Source organism: Kwoniella pini, chromosome 1 (genome assembly GCF_000512605.2).
Source record: "Kwoniella pini CBS 10737 chromosome 1, complete sequence".
NCBI classification, from domain to species: domain Eukaryota; kingdom Fungi; phylum Basidiomycota; class Tremellomycetes; order Tremellales; family Cryptococcaceae; genus Kwoniella; species Kwoniella pini.
Window position 1 is genome coordinate 2,416,652 of NC_091716.1, and position 15,500 is coordinate 2,432,151.

General features: G+C 40.1%; 5 protein-coding genes across 5 annotated transcripts; 2 read left to right on the plus strand and 3 right to left on the minus strand.

Annotated features, from left to right (window-relative positions):
• Positions 1-122: 122 nt before the first annotated feature.
• On the plus strand, positions 123-1,144 carry I206_100918 (uncharacterized protein; the record flags this gene model as incomplete). The annotated part of the gene is made up of 6 exons (XM_019152188.2): positions 123-207; positions 288-408; positions 536-711; positions 770-806; positions 867-944; positions 1,024-1,144. The coding sequence occupies 6 exons, from the start codon at positions 123-125 to the stop codon at positions 1,142-1,144; spliced, it is 618 nt and encodes a 205-aa protein (XP_019014326.2).
• A 1,298-nt stretch (positions 1,145-2,442) lies between these two features.
• Positions 2,443-3,103, minus strand: I206_100919 (uncharacterized protein; the record flags this gene model as incomplete). Its single annotated transcript, XM_019152187.2, has 4 exons — positions 2,443-2,470; positions 2,529-2,637; positions 2,707-2,976; positions 3,049-3,103. 4 exons carry the CDS (start codon positions 3,101-3,103, stop codon positions 2,443-2,445), a joined length of 462 nt encoding a protein of 153 aa, XP_019014325.2.
• Positions 3,104-4,910: 1,807 nt separating this feature from the next.
• Positions 4,911-5,935, plus strand: I206_100920 (uncharacterized protein; the record flags this gene model as incomplete). The annotated part of the gene is made up of 4 exons (XM_019152186.1): positions 4,911-4,971; positions 5,076-5,296; positions 5,376-5,517; positions 5,583-5,935. 4 exons carry the CDS (start codon positions 4,911-4,913, stop codon positions 5,933-5,935), a joined length of 777 nt encoding a protein of 258 aa, XP_019014324.1.
• Positions 5,936-6,467: 532 nt separating this feature from the next.
• On the minus strand, positions 6,468-6,844 carry I206_100921 (uncharacterized protein; the record flags this gene model as incomplete). The annotated part of the gene is made up of 3 exons (XM_019152185.1): positions 6,468-6,591; positions 6,669-6,697; positions 6,752-6,844. The coding sequence occupies 3 exons, from the start codon at positions 6,842-6,844 to the stop codon at positions 6,468-6,470; spliced, it is 246 nt and encodes an 81-aa protein (XP_019014323.1).
• Positions 6,845-8,793: 1,949 nt separating this feature from the next.
• Positions 8,794-10,869, minus strand: I206_100922 (uncharacterized protein; the record flags this gene model as incomplete). The annotated part of the gene is made up of 4 exons (XM_019152184.1): positions 8,794-9,850; positions 9,910-10,112; positions 10,165-10,512; positions 10,609-10,869. The coding sequence occupies 4 exons, from the start codon at positions 10,867-10,869 to the stop codon at positions 8,794-8,796; spliced, it is 1,869 nt and encodes a 622-aa protein (XP_019014322.1).
• Positions 10,870-15,500: the final 4,631 nt, after the last annotated feature.

Here is a 15,500-nt window from a genome sequence, read left to right on the forward strand (position 1 = left end):
TACTAATCTCGTCAGTTGCTCTCACGGAATTCGCTCATGGGTTCAAGGATCGTTTAGACATAACACATAGTGACTGTTAGCTAGCCTAACCCAGAACCAATAGTTTTTCCATCTCATCAAGCATGTCTTCTTTATCCAACGTAACCCTCGATGACAGCTCGTCAGCTATAACATATATAGGTAATTGGGATGGACAATTACATAAGGGTAAGTAGTAAATCATGTGAGAGTTATCGTATTTTCCAAGGTACAGCCTCATGTAAATGATCTATGAAACGCAATTATAGGTGATCCACTTGTTGGAGAATATTCAAACGGTACATTTCATGCTTCAAATACAACAGGAGATACAGCAACATTTACATGGAATGGCGGTGGAATATGGTTCTTCGGTGCATTTAGAGCAAAGTGAGCTCTTTTTTTTCCTACGTTTTTGCATTTCTTCTATACAGGTCATCAAAATATTATATCTTTATGGCAACCCGTTTCCAATGGATCTTAATTATAACGAGAAACGCTGAGTCATACCTATTAGCCACGGATATTTCTCGATAAAACTCGATGAGAAAGAGAAGGAGTATTTCAATGGACAAGCAGATAGTGATATTTTCAATCAAGTAATTTACGCAAATGCAGATCTAGAAGTTGGGAATCATCGAATAGTTTTAGTCAATGAGGCAAATTATAATACTTCCAATTTTGAATTAACTTGTACATGCTTTTTTCCTATTGCCTCTCAGATAATACAGTACTGATAAAATCTTTTTAGGGGTTGATCTAGATTATATTATGGTTCAAGCAGACCCGTGAGGCATATCACCGCGGATTTAAAGTACAAAAGACTGACCCAATCCCTTCAATTGCAGTGCACAATTTGATCAATCATCTATACCTTCTGAATCAAGGATCTTGACTACAGGAACTCCACGAGTTCAAGCTATCTTGTAAATCCATTCTTATTTTTTTCTGTTTTTGGATCCGCACTTTCATTGACGACTTATCTAATCGGATTTTGAATTGTAGACCACCGACAGGAACCACTAAACCGATCATGATATCTAGCTCCAGAGGAGGACAGGATCCAGATTTTAGTATTTTGACAATACTTTCTTCAATTGCTTCATTGTTGTACCTCTTAATTTGATGCCATATGTCTCAATCATTCATAAAAAAAGCCACTTCCATAGCTTAGATCTTTATCGAGAGATTTATGCACAGCATGATCGAGATTTCACAGCTCTTTTTTTCCAAACTACTGATAAAAGAAGAGTAGACTAACGGGAAATCTAAGGGGAGTTTCGAACTATCTGTCGGGTTATACGGATCTTCCGCGTAATCTATTAAATGGTTTTCAAACGATGAGGTATATAAAGATGCTATCAAACCTCTCATGAAAATTGAGGATATCAAACACAAACCACAATCACATCTTAACAACCACTTACTAAAGTAACGAACATCAGATCAAAATGGTTGTTCATGCTGAAGATGGAACAAAATTGAATTAAGTCAACGTCAAATGATGAAGTATTTGATTGAACAAGCTGAATGTGGCATTTTGGATAATGGCAGTACGGGCTATATTCCGAAATTGACATCAAAATAAGTGGGAATTGCTTGTTATGGTGTACTAGCTCTTGCTTTTTGGACTCGTAAGTCGAACACAAGTCCATATAAGGACTTTTCGATGATGGGCAAAGTAGCTCATGAATATAATTCAGGATTTTTCGCTCACGGAAAACAAAAATACATGTTAACTTCATGTATTGGTACTACCACAATGGCAATTGGTTTTGTTATTCGAATAATTTTTGTTATTCGAATAATAATGACAGATAATCCTGAAACTTTACGTGTATACGTTGCAGCGACTTTGGTAAATTCATAATAATCCTATTGTCTTTTGGATTTAGTACTTTGACTAATCAATTCGATCTTGTAAATTTACAGTTTACTTTACTTTCACCGTGTGCTTTCTTGGCAAATGATTATATCATCTTACCTAGACTTGCAAAATGGAATTATAGATTGTTTTAACTGATAGATAAATAGATATCGTTCAAGTAGTAGACTATTAATTCACCCATGTTACACTAACCATAGATGAGTAAAGAAAGGAAACATGCATATACATAGTTTCAAGCATTGACATATGATATACAAGAGTCTATAGATGTCTTGTAACAATCATTTCTCACTTCTACCAAATTTCACGGACACAGAACTTTTACTTCTTATATTTGTTACATTTCTATGACTAACAACCAAAAATTAGATCCTGCATTATATGGTGCTTTTACAGTCTTCTATAACTTGAGGCATGTAGAATGATTTGGGGTTAATATTTCTCCATCGTGTACAGAGTCCATGATTTTCTAAATATGTAGGCGGAAGGAAGAGTTCGAGCGCGATGAAGCGATTGATTTGAGAGATGATCATTGTTTAATCGTATTTTCGAACTCGGAAAGGTCTATCCAAGCGTTATGATCAGTCAAATCTTACGTATTGGCAGATTGATAAATACTTACTGTTGTGGCGTATCATCACAAGCTGAAACGATTCTTTCGTATTCAGCCATTGCTGAATCTTCATACGAGGTATCAGGCCAAGTTTGATCGATACATTGAGCGCATTGAACTGAACGGACGATACAATATATCAGCATAAATAGATCGACACAGTCATGAATTCTAAAAGATGACTCACGAGTAGCTAATAAACCTTCTGAAGAACACAAAGCTTCTCTTTCAGATTTAGCACCTTCTACCCTTTGTATACCGCATATCTCAGAACATGAATCCTCTGTTGGTGCTTGACTTGTTGCAGTTGATGAAGAAGCTTCTACCTCAGCTTGAAAAGCAGGTGTCATAATTATATCTTCTACTTTTTCTGGAATATCAATTTCAGATCGCTTGTGAATGGCTAAAGGGTCTTTGGTAAATAGTATAGGGTTAACATTTGGTTCTGCTACCGGAGCTAGATTGGACAGTGATTAGCTTATCATCATACTCGCTGTACATCGGGCTAGAGGGTGAAGATGTAGCTCACCTGAAAATGCTGAGCCAAAGAGACCTAAAGCAAGTAAGAAAGTGAAAGTTCGCATTTTGTGTCGATTTGTAAAATGTAGGATTGGTTTGATGGTTGATTAGAAACGGTTGATGAGAAGTGTTATAAAGAGCTAAGATGTGAACGACCAGCGAAAAGAGTATATGTATATGATGAAGGATTTATCGATCAACGATAAGAGGTCAAGTTTTATTCCTTTTTACTTTATTTTTAGCGCAGCTAAATCAATATGTAAGAAATGTATATCTATTTATTCCAAGATGACGAATTAGCGCAACTTTGAATTGGTTGTGAGAAAGATTGTAATTGTTAGGCTGAGAAGAACGAGTGAGAGGTACGAAAGGGGGGTTTGTAAGTGAAAGTGAGGAAGACTAAGGACAAAAGTAATGGAAGACGTGAAGATGAAGATTGATAAAGTACCTTGAAAGGTAACTTGATTGAACTTTACTCGTAGAGTAACAATTGTTCTCGGCAAATCATTCAGATGGAACGCGTCAAATACGTTCTTTATAACTCGGGAACAAAGGAAAATCAATATCAAGATTTAAGGTCTAACGCTTTTCGTACATGTTTCAATCGGAAAGTGCCTTCGCCTTCGCCCCTGGCAAGAAGCGCGTTTCATTTATTTTTGAGCAATTTATGATATAGCTCAACACATGAGACAGAAATGACGTGATGATGAACTGCTTAATTGACCCTGCAAAGACTTTTCTTCTGGCCGGAGGATTGACCTTGGACCGTAGGAGCTCAAGAAGAAGTGGCTGCGTTACGCCATTTTAACTTTATTCATGGGTGATTCCGTGAGATATCCTTATTCTCGCGTTTTACCCTTACTTTGTTAGTCTGGGTGGCAAGAACACATTCCTAAAAAATCAATGTTCTCATTAGGCTTGTCCTTGATAATTGGTACATGAGCGCAGATACTAAATTGTCTCTACAACTCGTTGCCAGATAGATATGCTGATGTCTAATCTTTAGTATTTTCGGATCTCGAGTAAGTTGAGTCCGAGTTAAGCAGATCTGGTAAAGCGAATGTAAAGACGAAACGTTTTCTGTACTACGTAGAGCCGACCTAGTGCAATGCACAATTGGTATCTGCCCTCGAAACATAGTACAAGGGCGAGCAGTTATGGGTTTTGTATAAGGCGACAATGTCACCCTTCCTGGTCGCTCATCAATCAATATAAAGCGACGATGATAGTCTTGCGTTATCTGTTCATTGCCCATTAGCTGAAAGATCGGTTCATTGAATTTGCGACTGCATCAGTCTACCCAACATTGGACAAGGCCATACATTTCTGTTCGGCAAGGTTGCCCAATATCTGCTGACAGCTTTCTCCTGTTGTTACTGCCTGATGGGCCTAATTACAGCTTTGGTTCTCACTGCAGCCTTTTTCGACTGTCTAAAACCGAAAGCCTTACTTCCTTCCTTCCGACTTGGCTTCAACTCTCGAGTATGTTCACCTTGATGGAACCAGCAGAGACAGCACATTCATCACAACCCCGCCTTGATATTGTGTAGATACTGTATGGCTTGGCAAGCTCATTGCGCGCAGCTTTGTCCCTCTTTTTAGCTGCCCGTCTATTTTGTTTGGTTCCTTTAACCAGTGCAACTTCCGTAAATTACCGAGTTAGGGAATTTATCGAGAAATATGGAATTTCGTCACTCGGTTATTGCAATTTACCATTCTTTCATTCAAATCCTAAAGATTCAACCACCTTTGTTCTTATTCAAAATCTGTAGATCTGCTTACTTGTCATCTGTTGCTTCACACTCGTTGTCACCGAAGAGGGCAACCAGAACACATTGATAGCCATAACCTACATCCAGGATCAGGAGCGCAATGACCAGGTCAATATCATTCAAGAAATTCATCTTCCTTCTCTCCCTCGGGATTTCATCCGGTAAGTCCGGATTCGCTGCTCATGCGACCATAACCTGTCATATGTTGTGAAACCATCGCATTCCGTCTGCATATGGCTGACAACGGTGCTTCCTCTCCATGTAGTCTTATCTCAAGACTCTTCAACAGGCTCAGAGATCTTGACAATCCAGACTTCACCTCCTGAACCAGTTTCTTCCACTTCATCTTTCGCTTCTTCAGCATTTAGCGGGAACTCAAGTCGATCAGGAACGACATCAGCTCCTTCTTCGACTGCTTCTGCATCTTCTGCAAGCTTTCCAGGGAATTGCGCCGGGGAATGTACGGACATTGGAAATGCCTTAGCCGTAAGCTTTCTTCCTTCCTATCCTATTCACCAACTCACAAATTAGTGATTCAATGCTCACACTTGCTCGAACCCTATAGTCATGCGGCGCAGGTGATACTTTGAACACGACTTGTCTTTGTACACCAATCGTGGAGGCTGATTACGTATCGTGCCTACAATGTGGGTTGAGTTTGACTCCTACGGATAGTGAAAGACGGGTATATCAAGCTATTTTAGATGGTGAGTGTCAAAATCTTTTCCAGCGGTATTATTCCTTCATTATTAATCGACTTGATTTGAAATAGCGTACATAAATCAATGTGCTTCTGCACCGGTTTCCCCAATCTCTTTACCCAACATGACCATTACCCTCTCTTCGTCCGCCGCCTCCGGTTCGAGTATCGGTTCAACATCGAAATCTGCGTCAGTCACTTCATCCATATCTTCGGCTTCATCATTATCGAGTGCATCAGATACGAATTCTTATCCATCTTCATCAATATCCCGAGGACCATCAACGTCAACCATTACCGCTTCAGCATCTTCTACACCTAGTTCTACAGGCGGATCCGCAAGAAGGATTAACAATGAAAATGCTCTGATGTCTATTGGTTTTGCAGGGGTAATTGGGGTAGTATTTGCTGCTGCAGCTATATGACCTCCACTAATTCTTTGACAGACACAAATACGTACGTTAGCATGAATAGAGTGGGGAAAGAAAGCGATATTTTTTTTCCAAATAAACACATTCAATGGACTTTTATATATAACGTTATAATAATGAGTCTTGTGGCATATAAATATTAGTATAATAAATCATTTCATTGAAACATCAATATGCATAATTTTCTCCAGATTGACTGTTTTATTGAATAGGTACATCAAGTGTAATTGGATCAATTAGAAGCGAAGTCCAATCCCAAGCCGACCAATCGTAATTTGACCAATCATAAATATTGTTCATCATATTATTATCACTATTATGACCATTAATATTATTTTGTGTTAAATCGGTACTTGATGATTTGTAGTTGAAGAACCAAGAGGACCTAATTGTGTATTAGTACAATTCATATTTAAAGAAGCTGAACCTCCATATTTTGATAAAATCTTTTCAACTTCTTTTTATTTTTCATGATCACCAAAATGAGCTTCAGGATGTGATCTTGTACCATAAATTATTACTTTTCTTACGCAAACAAAAGCTGCACATGCGCGATTATTAGTCCGATTGTTTCGGAAGGATGATCTGCAGGAAGTCGTAATGCTGGTGAATCAAGCGGATATCCAAATGGAATCAAAGTCATGTGTAAACTATAACATGGTAAAAACATCAATCAAAGCGATTGATGTAGCTGACCAGATCAAATCATAAAAGGCTTATCACTCACATATCATATCGATTGATAATAGCCGTCCACTATTGAGATTTGACCAGTCAAGACCTATACATATGTGTTGATATAAGACTCACAAGCAAGACCAATTCAAGTCTATTTTCAGACCAAGTTTCTTTCAATCCTTGTGAATCCTTCATTGCAGCTTCAACTTTTTGATCAATTCCCATAATTTTTCTTATATCATATGCTAAAAGGATTAATCCCAATGCGGAAGGTTGTGATCTTGATGAAAGCGATGATTTGCCAGGAGGCAAAGATAATATAAATGAAGCGAAAACACTTTCAACGCTTAATGATCCACTCAATAAAGTATAAAGAGTTTGTTCGATTAATTTAGCTAAATGTTTAGGAGTTACAAGATCTAAATGATATAAAATTGCTCAATTAATAAAACTTTCTTTTGGTGTTGAAGTGGATATTTTCAAAAATGTTGAAAAAGGTTATATTTGTGAAAATCGATGTTTAAATCTATATATATATATATATATTCAATCGTATTATTTAATCAAGCATAAATAATGAAATTTACGCTTATTTTGTGTATAATTGTCCGTTCAAAATAAGTACAACTGGAATCCCATTTTGAATTGTTCATGATTTTTTAATCCTACTTCTATTATATCCGGTAATGAATTAGGATCTGTAGCTGAAAATAAATTTTCATCAGATATAGGATACTGTGTATGAATCTTTAAAAGAGGATGTGAAGTAGTTGCTAAAAGTTTTGCCATATCAGTTTCTTCATTTATTCAATTTGAACAATTATTACATTGTTCAATTGTTTCTTGTCGTTGTTGTTGTCGTTGTCGTTGTTTTACAAGTAATGATTGAGTTTGTTGATTACAATTTTCTTCGAGATTTTTAAATTTCATTTCAAGATTTTTATATTTTTCTTCTTGTTCTTTAATTTTATTTGATAAATTAATACTTCTTCCTCTTCTACTTCATCATCATCATGTATACCTCTTGAATTGGATCTATGATGATTAATTCCGTTTATTCCATTTAAAATTTGATTTTCTGACATATTTAATCCAGCTAAAGAACATTCTTTTCCTTTTTTTCTACATAAATGATAAAGCCTGAAGTTGGTACAACGTCACAACGAGTTTTACCAGCTACGCAATATTGACATGCTCGGAATACCCTCGAACGTTTGTTTGGCTTCGCATGATCCGTTGTGGGAGGCTGAGAAAAGAACAAGCAGACATATACATTAATTTCACCATTGAAGAGCACTGAGACCTCGGCACCGCAGAACTCTCCACAGAGCTCACCGTAGTATCTCGAGGCATACTATCTGGTCTTTGGACTATGTTTAAAAGACAAGTAAACAGGTTAAATGGGAATGATTGCAATTGAAGCGGTGCTCTTATCAGCAATATCAGTTTGAGCTATCCCGACGCGCCGGAATACCCGAACAAAGATCAAATTGCTTCCTTTTAATTGTTTTTCAATCTTATGTTTCATAAAAGCCGTTGTGATGACAGCGCTGCAATTCACCGGGACCAATCACATGAACAACATAGATAAATTTACATTCGTGTCTTCATCGTTACATGCCACTTCAATTGCTATTTCTTTCTTTCTTTCCTCTCTCTCTAGGATTTCCAATCGCGGCAACATGAACAATATATAAAAGGCAATTATATGGGGAAACCGTGTTTAGGTCAAATGCTATGTAGGAAAGATGTATATAATATAAATAGACATATAACAAGAATATGCGAATCAAAAGTTTGTTGTGGTTATTGCTACTGTTGCTCTTCGTTCTAGGCTACAGAAGGTTTGTATTGATGTATGATGTTTGAGGGTGATATTAGTGCGGGGTAAATCGTAAATGATGATATCGATGGAGTCGGATGGTGTTGTGGAAGAATATAATGATTACACACAGTACTATTATTGATTTGATGAGTGAAGTCCCAAAGGTGATGAGAAAAATATGTTGAAAAAGTGCAAGTGACAAGAAGACGAAGAAAGCATTATTTTCTACCGGATAACATCCATTTGATGCACTACTACGAGACCAATGAGACATCCTACTTTGACATCCGCGTTGTTGGTTCTCATATACACAGACCGTCACATCCGGACTAGTACACAAGAGATGGGATTAAACGATAGCGCCGGTGTTTGGTCGTGCCCATTCGTCATGCCCGGAATGTATCGGTTGAATGTAATTGGTTGCGGTTCCGTTTGGCACATTGCTGCCGTTATTCCACATATTAGGACTAGCCTCAGTGACACCGGAGTGAGCATGCCAAGGCTCGGCAGGGTTTACAGCGGAATGTAAGGCAGAGGGATGTTGGCCGTTCAAGCCAGTCGTTGCTGTATTCATTCGACTGCCTCCACTAGTTGTCGAGGCGGAGCCAGCTGATGAAGGGGGGTTACCAAGATCACCTCTTGGCATAAGTCTGGATGTCGACCCCGAGCCTGCGGACCCGATAGGAGGTAGACTACCTACTTGAGGCTGAGAAGGGACAGACTGCCAAGCGGCATACCCATTGGATTGCGCCGCGGCGAATGTAGCCGATGTGGGGGATGTGATAGGAGACTGAACTTGTTGATGACCATATGACGTATGACTTGCAGCTTCTGGATGACCAAAGGATGCAAATGATGAAGGTGCGGTGGAAGGGGCTTGATACACATACGGATTTGGTTTGATATCGTACCCTGCGCTATTTGGGGGAGAATAGAGGTTTTCGGGTGGCATGGGTTGCGATTGTCTTCGGTGTTGAAGGGATGGTTGGTAGTGCATTCCCCCGGACAGCCTAGGTGAAGTAGCTAGACCACCGTACGGTTCGTACCTCCTACTTGAGCTTCCAGGTCTGATGGCTCCAGTTGTGGAGTTTGATTGTATGGAGCTGCTGGAGCTTTGTCGAGCGATCGGGGGCGCGTAGTGCATGTTCCCGACACCTGGTGAATCGGTATATTGAGACCCATAACTGCTGGGGCCGCCCATATATCCTGTCTGCGGGTGATGGCCCATAGGAATTTGCATAGGTACCGTCACCGAGCGATTTCGGGGCGAACCGGCTCGAGGAGCATGCGATGTCATTTGGTATCCTCCGTCGTAATAGTCTCCGCCGGATGAGGTAGGTGGAAAGGCCTGAAAGGAATATTGGGAGTTGGGAGATGTCGGTGATTGTTGTTCTTCCCCTTCCCCTCTGTTTCGGCTTGCTTTAGCAATCATGGACAATAAGGCGAGGATTTGACGTTGACTCACCTATACCTATTTACACCATCTGGCCCACGCTCAATTAGCGGTGGGAATCGGAAATTCTGCTTGTTGAGGTATTCTGCGCTGATCTCAAGGGATGCAAGTTCAGGGATGGTAGATGGGGCTCGAAGTTTACCTGCGATCACATCTTGGATGGTATAGTATGATACCATATGTTGATTGAATCCATTGACAGACACAGACATGGTCTATACAGGCTTTGTCAGTCAGAAATCACCAGATTATCAAGCAATAACTGACCTTCTTGACCAAACCATCATCCCTGAATTTAGCACTACTGGTCAAACTTCCCACTAATTGTCTTTCTCTATTCTTGTCCAAGACTCCATTTTCGCTAGCACTTCGAACTCTCGCCAAAGCGCCAGCACCCAGCAGACCATCGGTTGGCGTGTCCATTACACTAGGCCTGCCTGGACCCATGGTTCCAGTGGCCTCGGACATAATTGGAGAGTCGTAACCAGAGACACCTAAAGTAGGCTTACCTCTTCCTAGAGGCGTACTGGAATTAGGGGAAGTGTTAGGTGGAGAAGTGGACGATGTTTTATTCGGGGTGTCTGAGGTGTCTCTGGGGAATGATTCTCGGTAAACCTAAGAGAGGGTTGTCAGTTTCATGCCCCAAATAAGGTATACACGACTAATATGGCTCTGGTTTATAGCAAGAGATTTGCAAAGATGGCTGCTCACTAGAAAGTTACCCAATATCCTACTAGGACTCCAAATCAATCCATCTGTCCATCTCTTGATACCACTTTCATGCTCGTCGAATACGAATACAGCACCTGATTGAACCATACCTCTTTCCCTTTCTATCAATCTTCTAGTCACACGCGGTATCATACCCCTTCGAGCAGCTTCAAAAACAAGCAAAGCGTCATACGTGCTCTCAATGTATCCTCTGAATGGAGGATCGAGGCTGGGTGGTGGAGGGGAGGACGGTGCTGCCATGATATTATATGTTGGCCACGTTTCTGTGTATTATAGTTGGAGTATTCTATACAGCTGTTCGAGCGATAGTTTCCAGATCGTATTTGCGAGATAGCGTTTGCGACGTTACCGTAACGTTGAGGAGTAAAGTACACAAAAGTCGAACCGAGGGTATATACAAATGTTGCAGCGATTGGTGGGGTCGGAAACAAATCAGTTGTATCGAACGCCGATTATCGAAGTTGGGTGTGGGATTGAGTATGAATTGATCGTTTGAGTATCAGCTTATATGTACTTGAGATATTATCGAAGCGGTACAAAAGCAAGGGTGGATGTAAAACATTTGATCGAGAGGTGAAATATATAAATAGATAGGAAAAAAGTCATAAATAAGAATTGAAGGCGATCAAAGAACAGTTAAGAGAAGTTTAAGCTTTTTCCGATTACTTTAAATTAAACGAAGATATGCGTAGCGGATAAATAGAGTACACACGCTTCCTCTCGAGATCCGGAAAAAGGTCAAAATGAATAGACAGGTGTGACTAATCACAATGTGTAAAAGCCCGATGAAGATCGTGAATGTCGAGTATGCGATGTGGCTCTTGACGGATCCGTTGGCGTTTGTATCAAGAAGATCTTCAACAGGAAATACACATCCGACCACCGTCTCGCAGTATGATTACCCCGATTCAATGAATGGAAGAACGGTGGATTATCTGAAATAAGAGGGGGTGTTGATGATTGCGGAAAAAGATGAACCGCGTCCGTCTAACCCCGCCTTGCTATTGAATACGATGGTGCAGGAAGAGGTAGAGTCGAGTTGAAGTGAGGATCAAGGTCTGTTGGCGGAAAAGGTCAAGGAGGTGAGAAGGTATGAGGTAATATCTCGTATAAATAGGAAAATTTAAAGGCGATTGGGTCCGGGATCTGCGGATGAGAGCCAAGCAGTCCTGTTGGCACTGAATATGGAAAGGGGGAGCAAAAAGCTGTTCTTAGATCTGAACGAGGTGGCGGATTGAGGATGGATCAAGGATGAAAAATTGATGTGGATCGATAGTATCAGGATGATGAATGGTGATAAAATGGATGAAATGTCGGAAAGAGATTATGAACAAATTTACGTTAAAAACAACGGCAGAGAGCAATTATGAGTAAGGTATTTCGGAGTTAAACGAAATATAAGATTTTGGGTTTTTATTCTCAAAAGGGATTTAGCGCTGTCCGACCCTTTGATATGTCGACCTAAAAAGCTGATTTTGAGTATGGAAGCGAAGGAAGCGGATTAATATTATTACGGTATGAGGAACAAATTTGGATAACGAAAAATGAGACAAAAATGGTGTAATTACTCAGGGAGGTTCAAGTAGAAATTCCAGTAGCTACAGTAGTATGATAGAAGTGACGATGGGAAAATTCGCCACTCCACTCAAACAAGCAAAAAGGTCCAGATCCCGAGGGTAAATCGGTTGAGAGACCGTATACAGAATAACAATTTACCGAAACCAGAAAGCGAGAGCAAATAAGTAAAAAGAAAGAGGAGACGCGATCGAATAGGAGAAAAAACAAGAATGACCAAACAAGCCGAGCCACACTTTACTCACCCTGCAAATCGGTGATCTATTTTTCATTAACGTCTTTATGAGCGACTTGGTCCGATACCAGCTAATTCAGAGTTGATTTTCCAAAAGCTTGACGCGAAGAAAAATAGGTAATCGTTTACCCGGAAAAACCAAAAACGATGCTTTTGGGAAAAATGATGATAGTCTGGATTTGGGGATCGACAAATTGATCGCTTTTTCCGACTGATTGATTATGGGGTCCGGAAAAGAAGGAATTTAACCTATGATATTTGGTAAGCCGATCAGGTCATGTCAGATGAAGAAAATTTTCTTTCTCCGTAGTTTGTCTGGACTTCTTGCCGAGACGGCTTGTATGATGAACAAGGCTATAGGAGACAATTATACCCAAATCCGAATCCGAAACAGAATCGTAATATACAGTAGAAAGCAAAGACCGAAATAGATCTCTCGCATATTAATGTCGGTAATCGCAAAGAGGGGTCACAAATAGAGGAATTTTAAAAAAGTTCGGGATGATCTCTTCAACTCACTACTGTTTTCCTTTTTCCGATCTGATCAAAAACTTTGCCCCAAGATAAAATTTTCTCCTATCGGATCCCGATGATCGTCTTGTTTTCTCTTTGCCAATTCGGGACTGGGATATGTAATTTCCGACGAGCTATAGGAAGATGCCCCTAAACGAAAAGGCGATTGATGGCGAATATGATTTCGTCGGGGGACACGCAATGGAGTTGACGCGCAGTCTAAATGTCGTAATTTGCTTTGGGTGACGAAAGTGTTTATTTTTTGAGGTTATTGAAAGGAATGTGCAGCTGCGTCGGTGGACAATCGATGTGAGTCAGCCAAAGAAGGGTATTAACCCAATCGAGTCGTACGAACAAGTGAGGGGGAGACGTAACCAAAGGTCTGCCCCAGCTACAAGGAAGAATCGACGGAAGAGGGTAGAATGGCCAACCACGATCAAAAGGCAGATTAGGCGCAAGGTGAAGATCAAATTCAGCTGAAGAAAAAGGGGTGATTCAACTAGGAAAGTTATAGGATGAATAATAAGATGTAATGATGATCTATGTTCAAGTGGGTGTGATGGAAGAAGTTGGAATGGTGTCAATGCGTTTTTTAAAATTACGCACTGACCCAGAAACCAAAGTTACAAGCTACCAAATGATGGTAACAATGTCGAAAAGGTACCGCACAGACACACAACAAATGCACTAATCTTACTGACCCATGCAAGAGTCATAGGGATTTACTATTATCGATCAAGGTCCAAACGGACCGAAGGTAAAAGGGGGTCTCAGACGTAATGTGACAAAAATCAATAAACTCGGCACAGGAGATCTTCCACTAAACGCTGATAGGGAATTGATCCGTATCCCATCAAAAGGAGGGATTAAAGCATCCGTAATTCACCATCAGACCATCAAGTGAACGATCCTTCTACTGTATTTGGGTAGTATAAAATATTTGGCGTCGATCAATCAATCGAAATGATCTCGGCCACAAGTTCTCCATAGCAACCAACGAAGGAAGAAAGAGCATCATCAGAAACAAAGCACAGATAATCACTCACAGTATCAACAACTATGTACAGAATATGCAAAGCGAAGCTAAATACTATAGGTAGTGTTGAAGTTATCAGCCTCGTCACAAGCTCGGGATTAAGATTAATTCGACTTACTCTATAATGCTGATTGCGGTATCAGACCTTTGCAAGCGTTACCGATGATGCAGCTGTTTGGTATTTCACTCGATATCTTCCTGCTTTGATTGAAGTTGTGGATAGTCAGCAATTAGAAATTTATAGACAGGAGGTCGATATGGGATGGAGTGAATAAGAACAAGGTTCAAACAAACAAACAAATGATATGTTGGTTGGGTGAAAAATATATCGAAAGGGGTAAACAGTGAAACTTTCAGCAAGAAAGACTACATTCCCCTTTCATTGACCAGCAACAAAGCAACTCAAGGGAAAGACTGAGCGCCGGCCCCGGACCAAGCGAAGGATGGAATGTAGTCTCATCGGGAAATGATAGCTCCTTTCATGATAATCCATCCTTCCAGAAGGCCCACAGTATGAGCGGCCGTCCCACCATGACAACCAGGCAAACCCGGAAAGGAGTATTGATATAATGCGGAAACCGAGGACGGTTCTCGGTCACGTCATCGTGTCTAGGCAGAACAGGATGGAGTAGAAGAAAGGAGTAAAAGAAGATGTTATAGAAAGAAATATGTATGGTTTGGATCCATATCGTCGAAAGGTATGGCAGCAGGCAGTGATAGCAGGGGATGATAAGGGATGCGTGTAGATTAAGCTGGAAGGTTATGTAACGTAGCCTGCATAAAGTATGAGAAGTGACTCACCTGTTGACAGGAAGGGTTTGCAAAAGCTTAGATTGAGTTGGATTGAACAAGAGACAATATGTGAATGAAAGTTTGTGACTATGGATTTACCGTTGAGCTTGTTCTTGTGTTTCTGAGTATATATGAAGTAGCTTTATTGTTTTGGTTATCGTTCTTCAAAAGAGGTGACAGTGAATGGGGGTGATGAAGATGAATGTGAATGTTGAAGTTTGAAGTCGGAATGCTGATATCGAGGAAGATATATGTCCCGTAAGATTGTACTATTTGATATGTTTATTACAGTGTGGAATACTACTGAATAGTGAAGAGGCAATGGCAAAATAAGAAAAAAAAAGATCTCGTAAATCCGGATCGACAGAAGGAAAAAAAAAGGTTATAGTCGAGAGTACGCAAGTGAAATGACGATGAGATTTTGGGTCAACGTTTCTAAGTAGCGATTCTCCGCTAGTGGCGAGACAAGTACTCGACGTTTTTCGAAGGAGATTGAGCGGTCTGCTGATAGGGTAGTTTTCTATATATAAGATATAAGGTTGGTTTTGACTGATGAGAATTCGCTGGAATGAGGGCCGGTTATACAATATATTCCAGGGAAGCGAGGTAACCTATTGTTTGTCGCCTATATCTCTCGTTAGCTTCGCAATCGAAAGCTGGAATCATGAGACTAGTGAACGAGAAAAGCAATGAGACAGATTTGATCAAAAAGGTGGAATA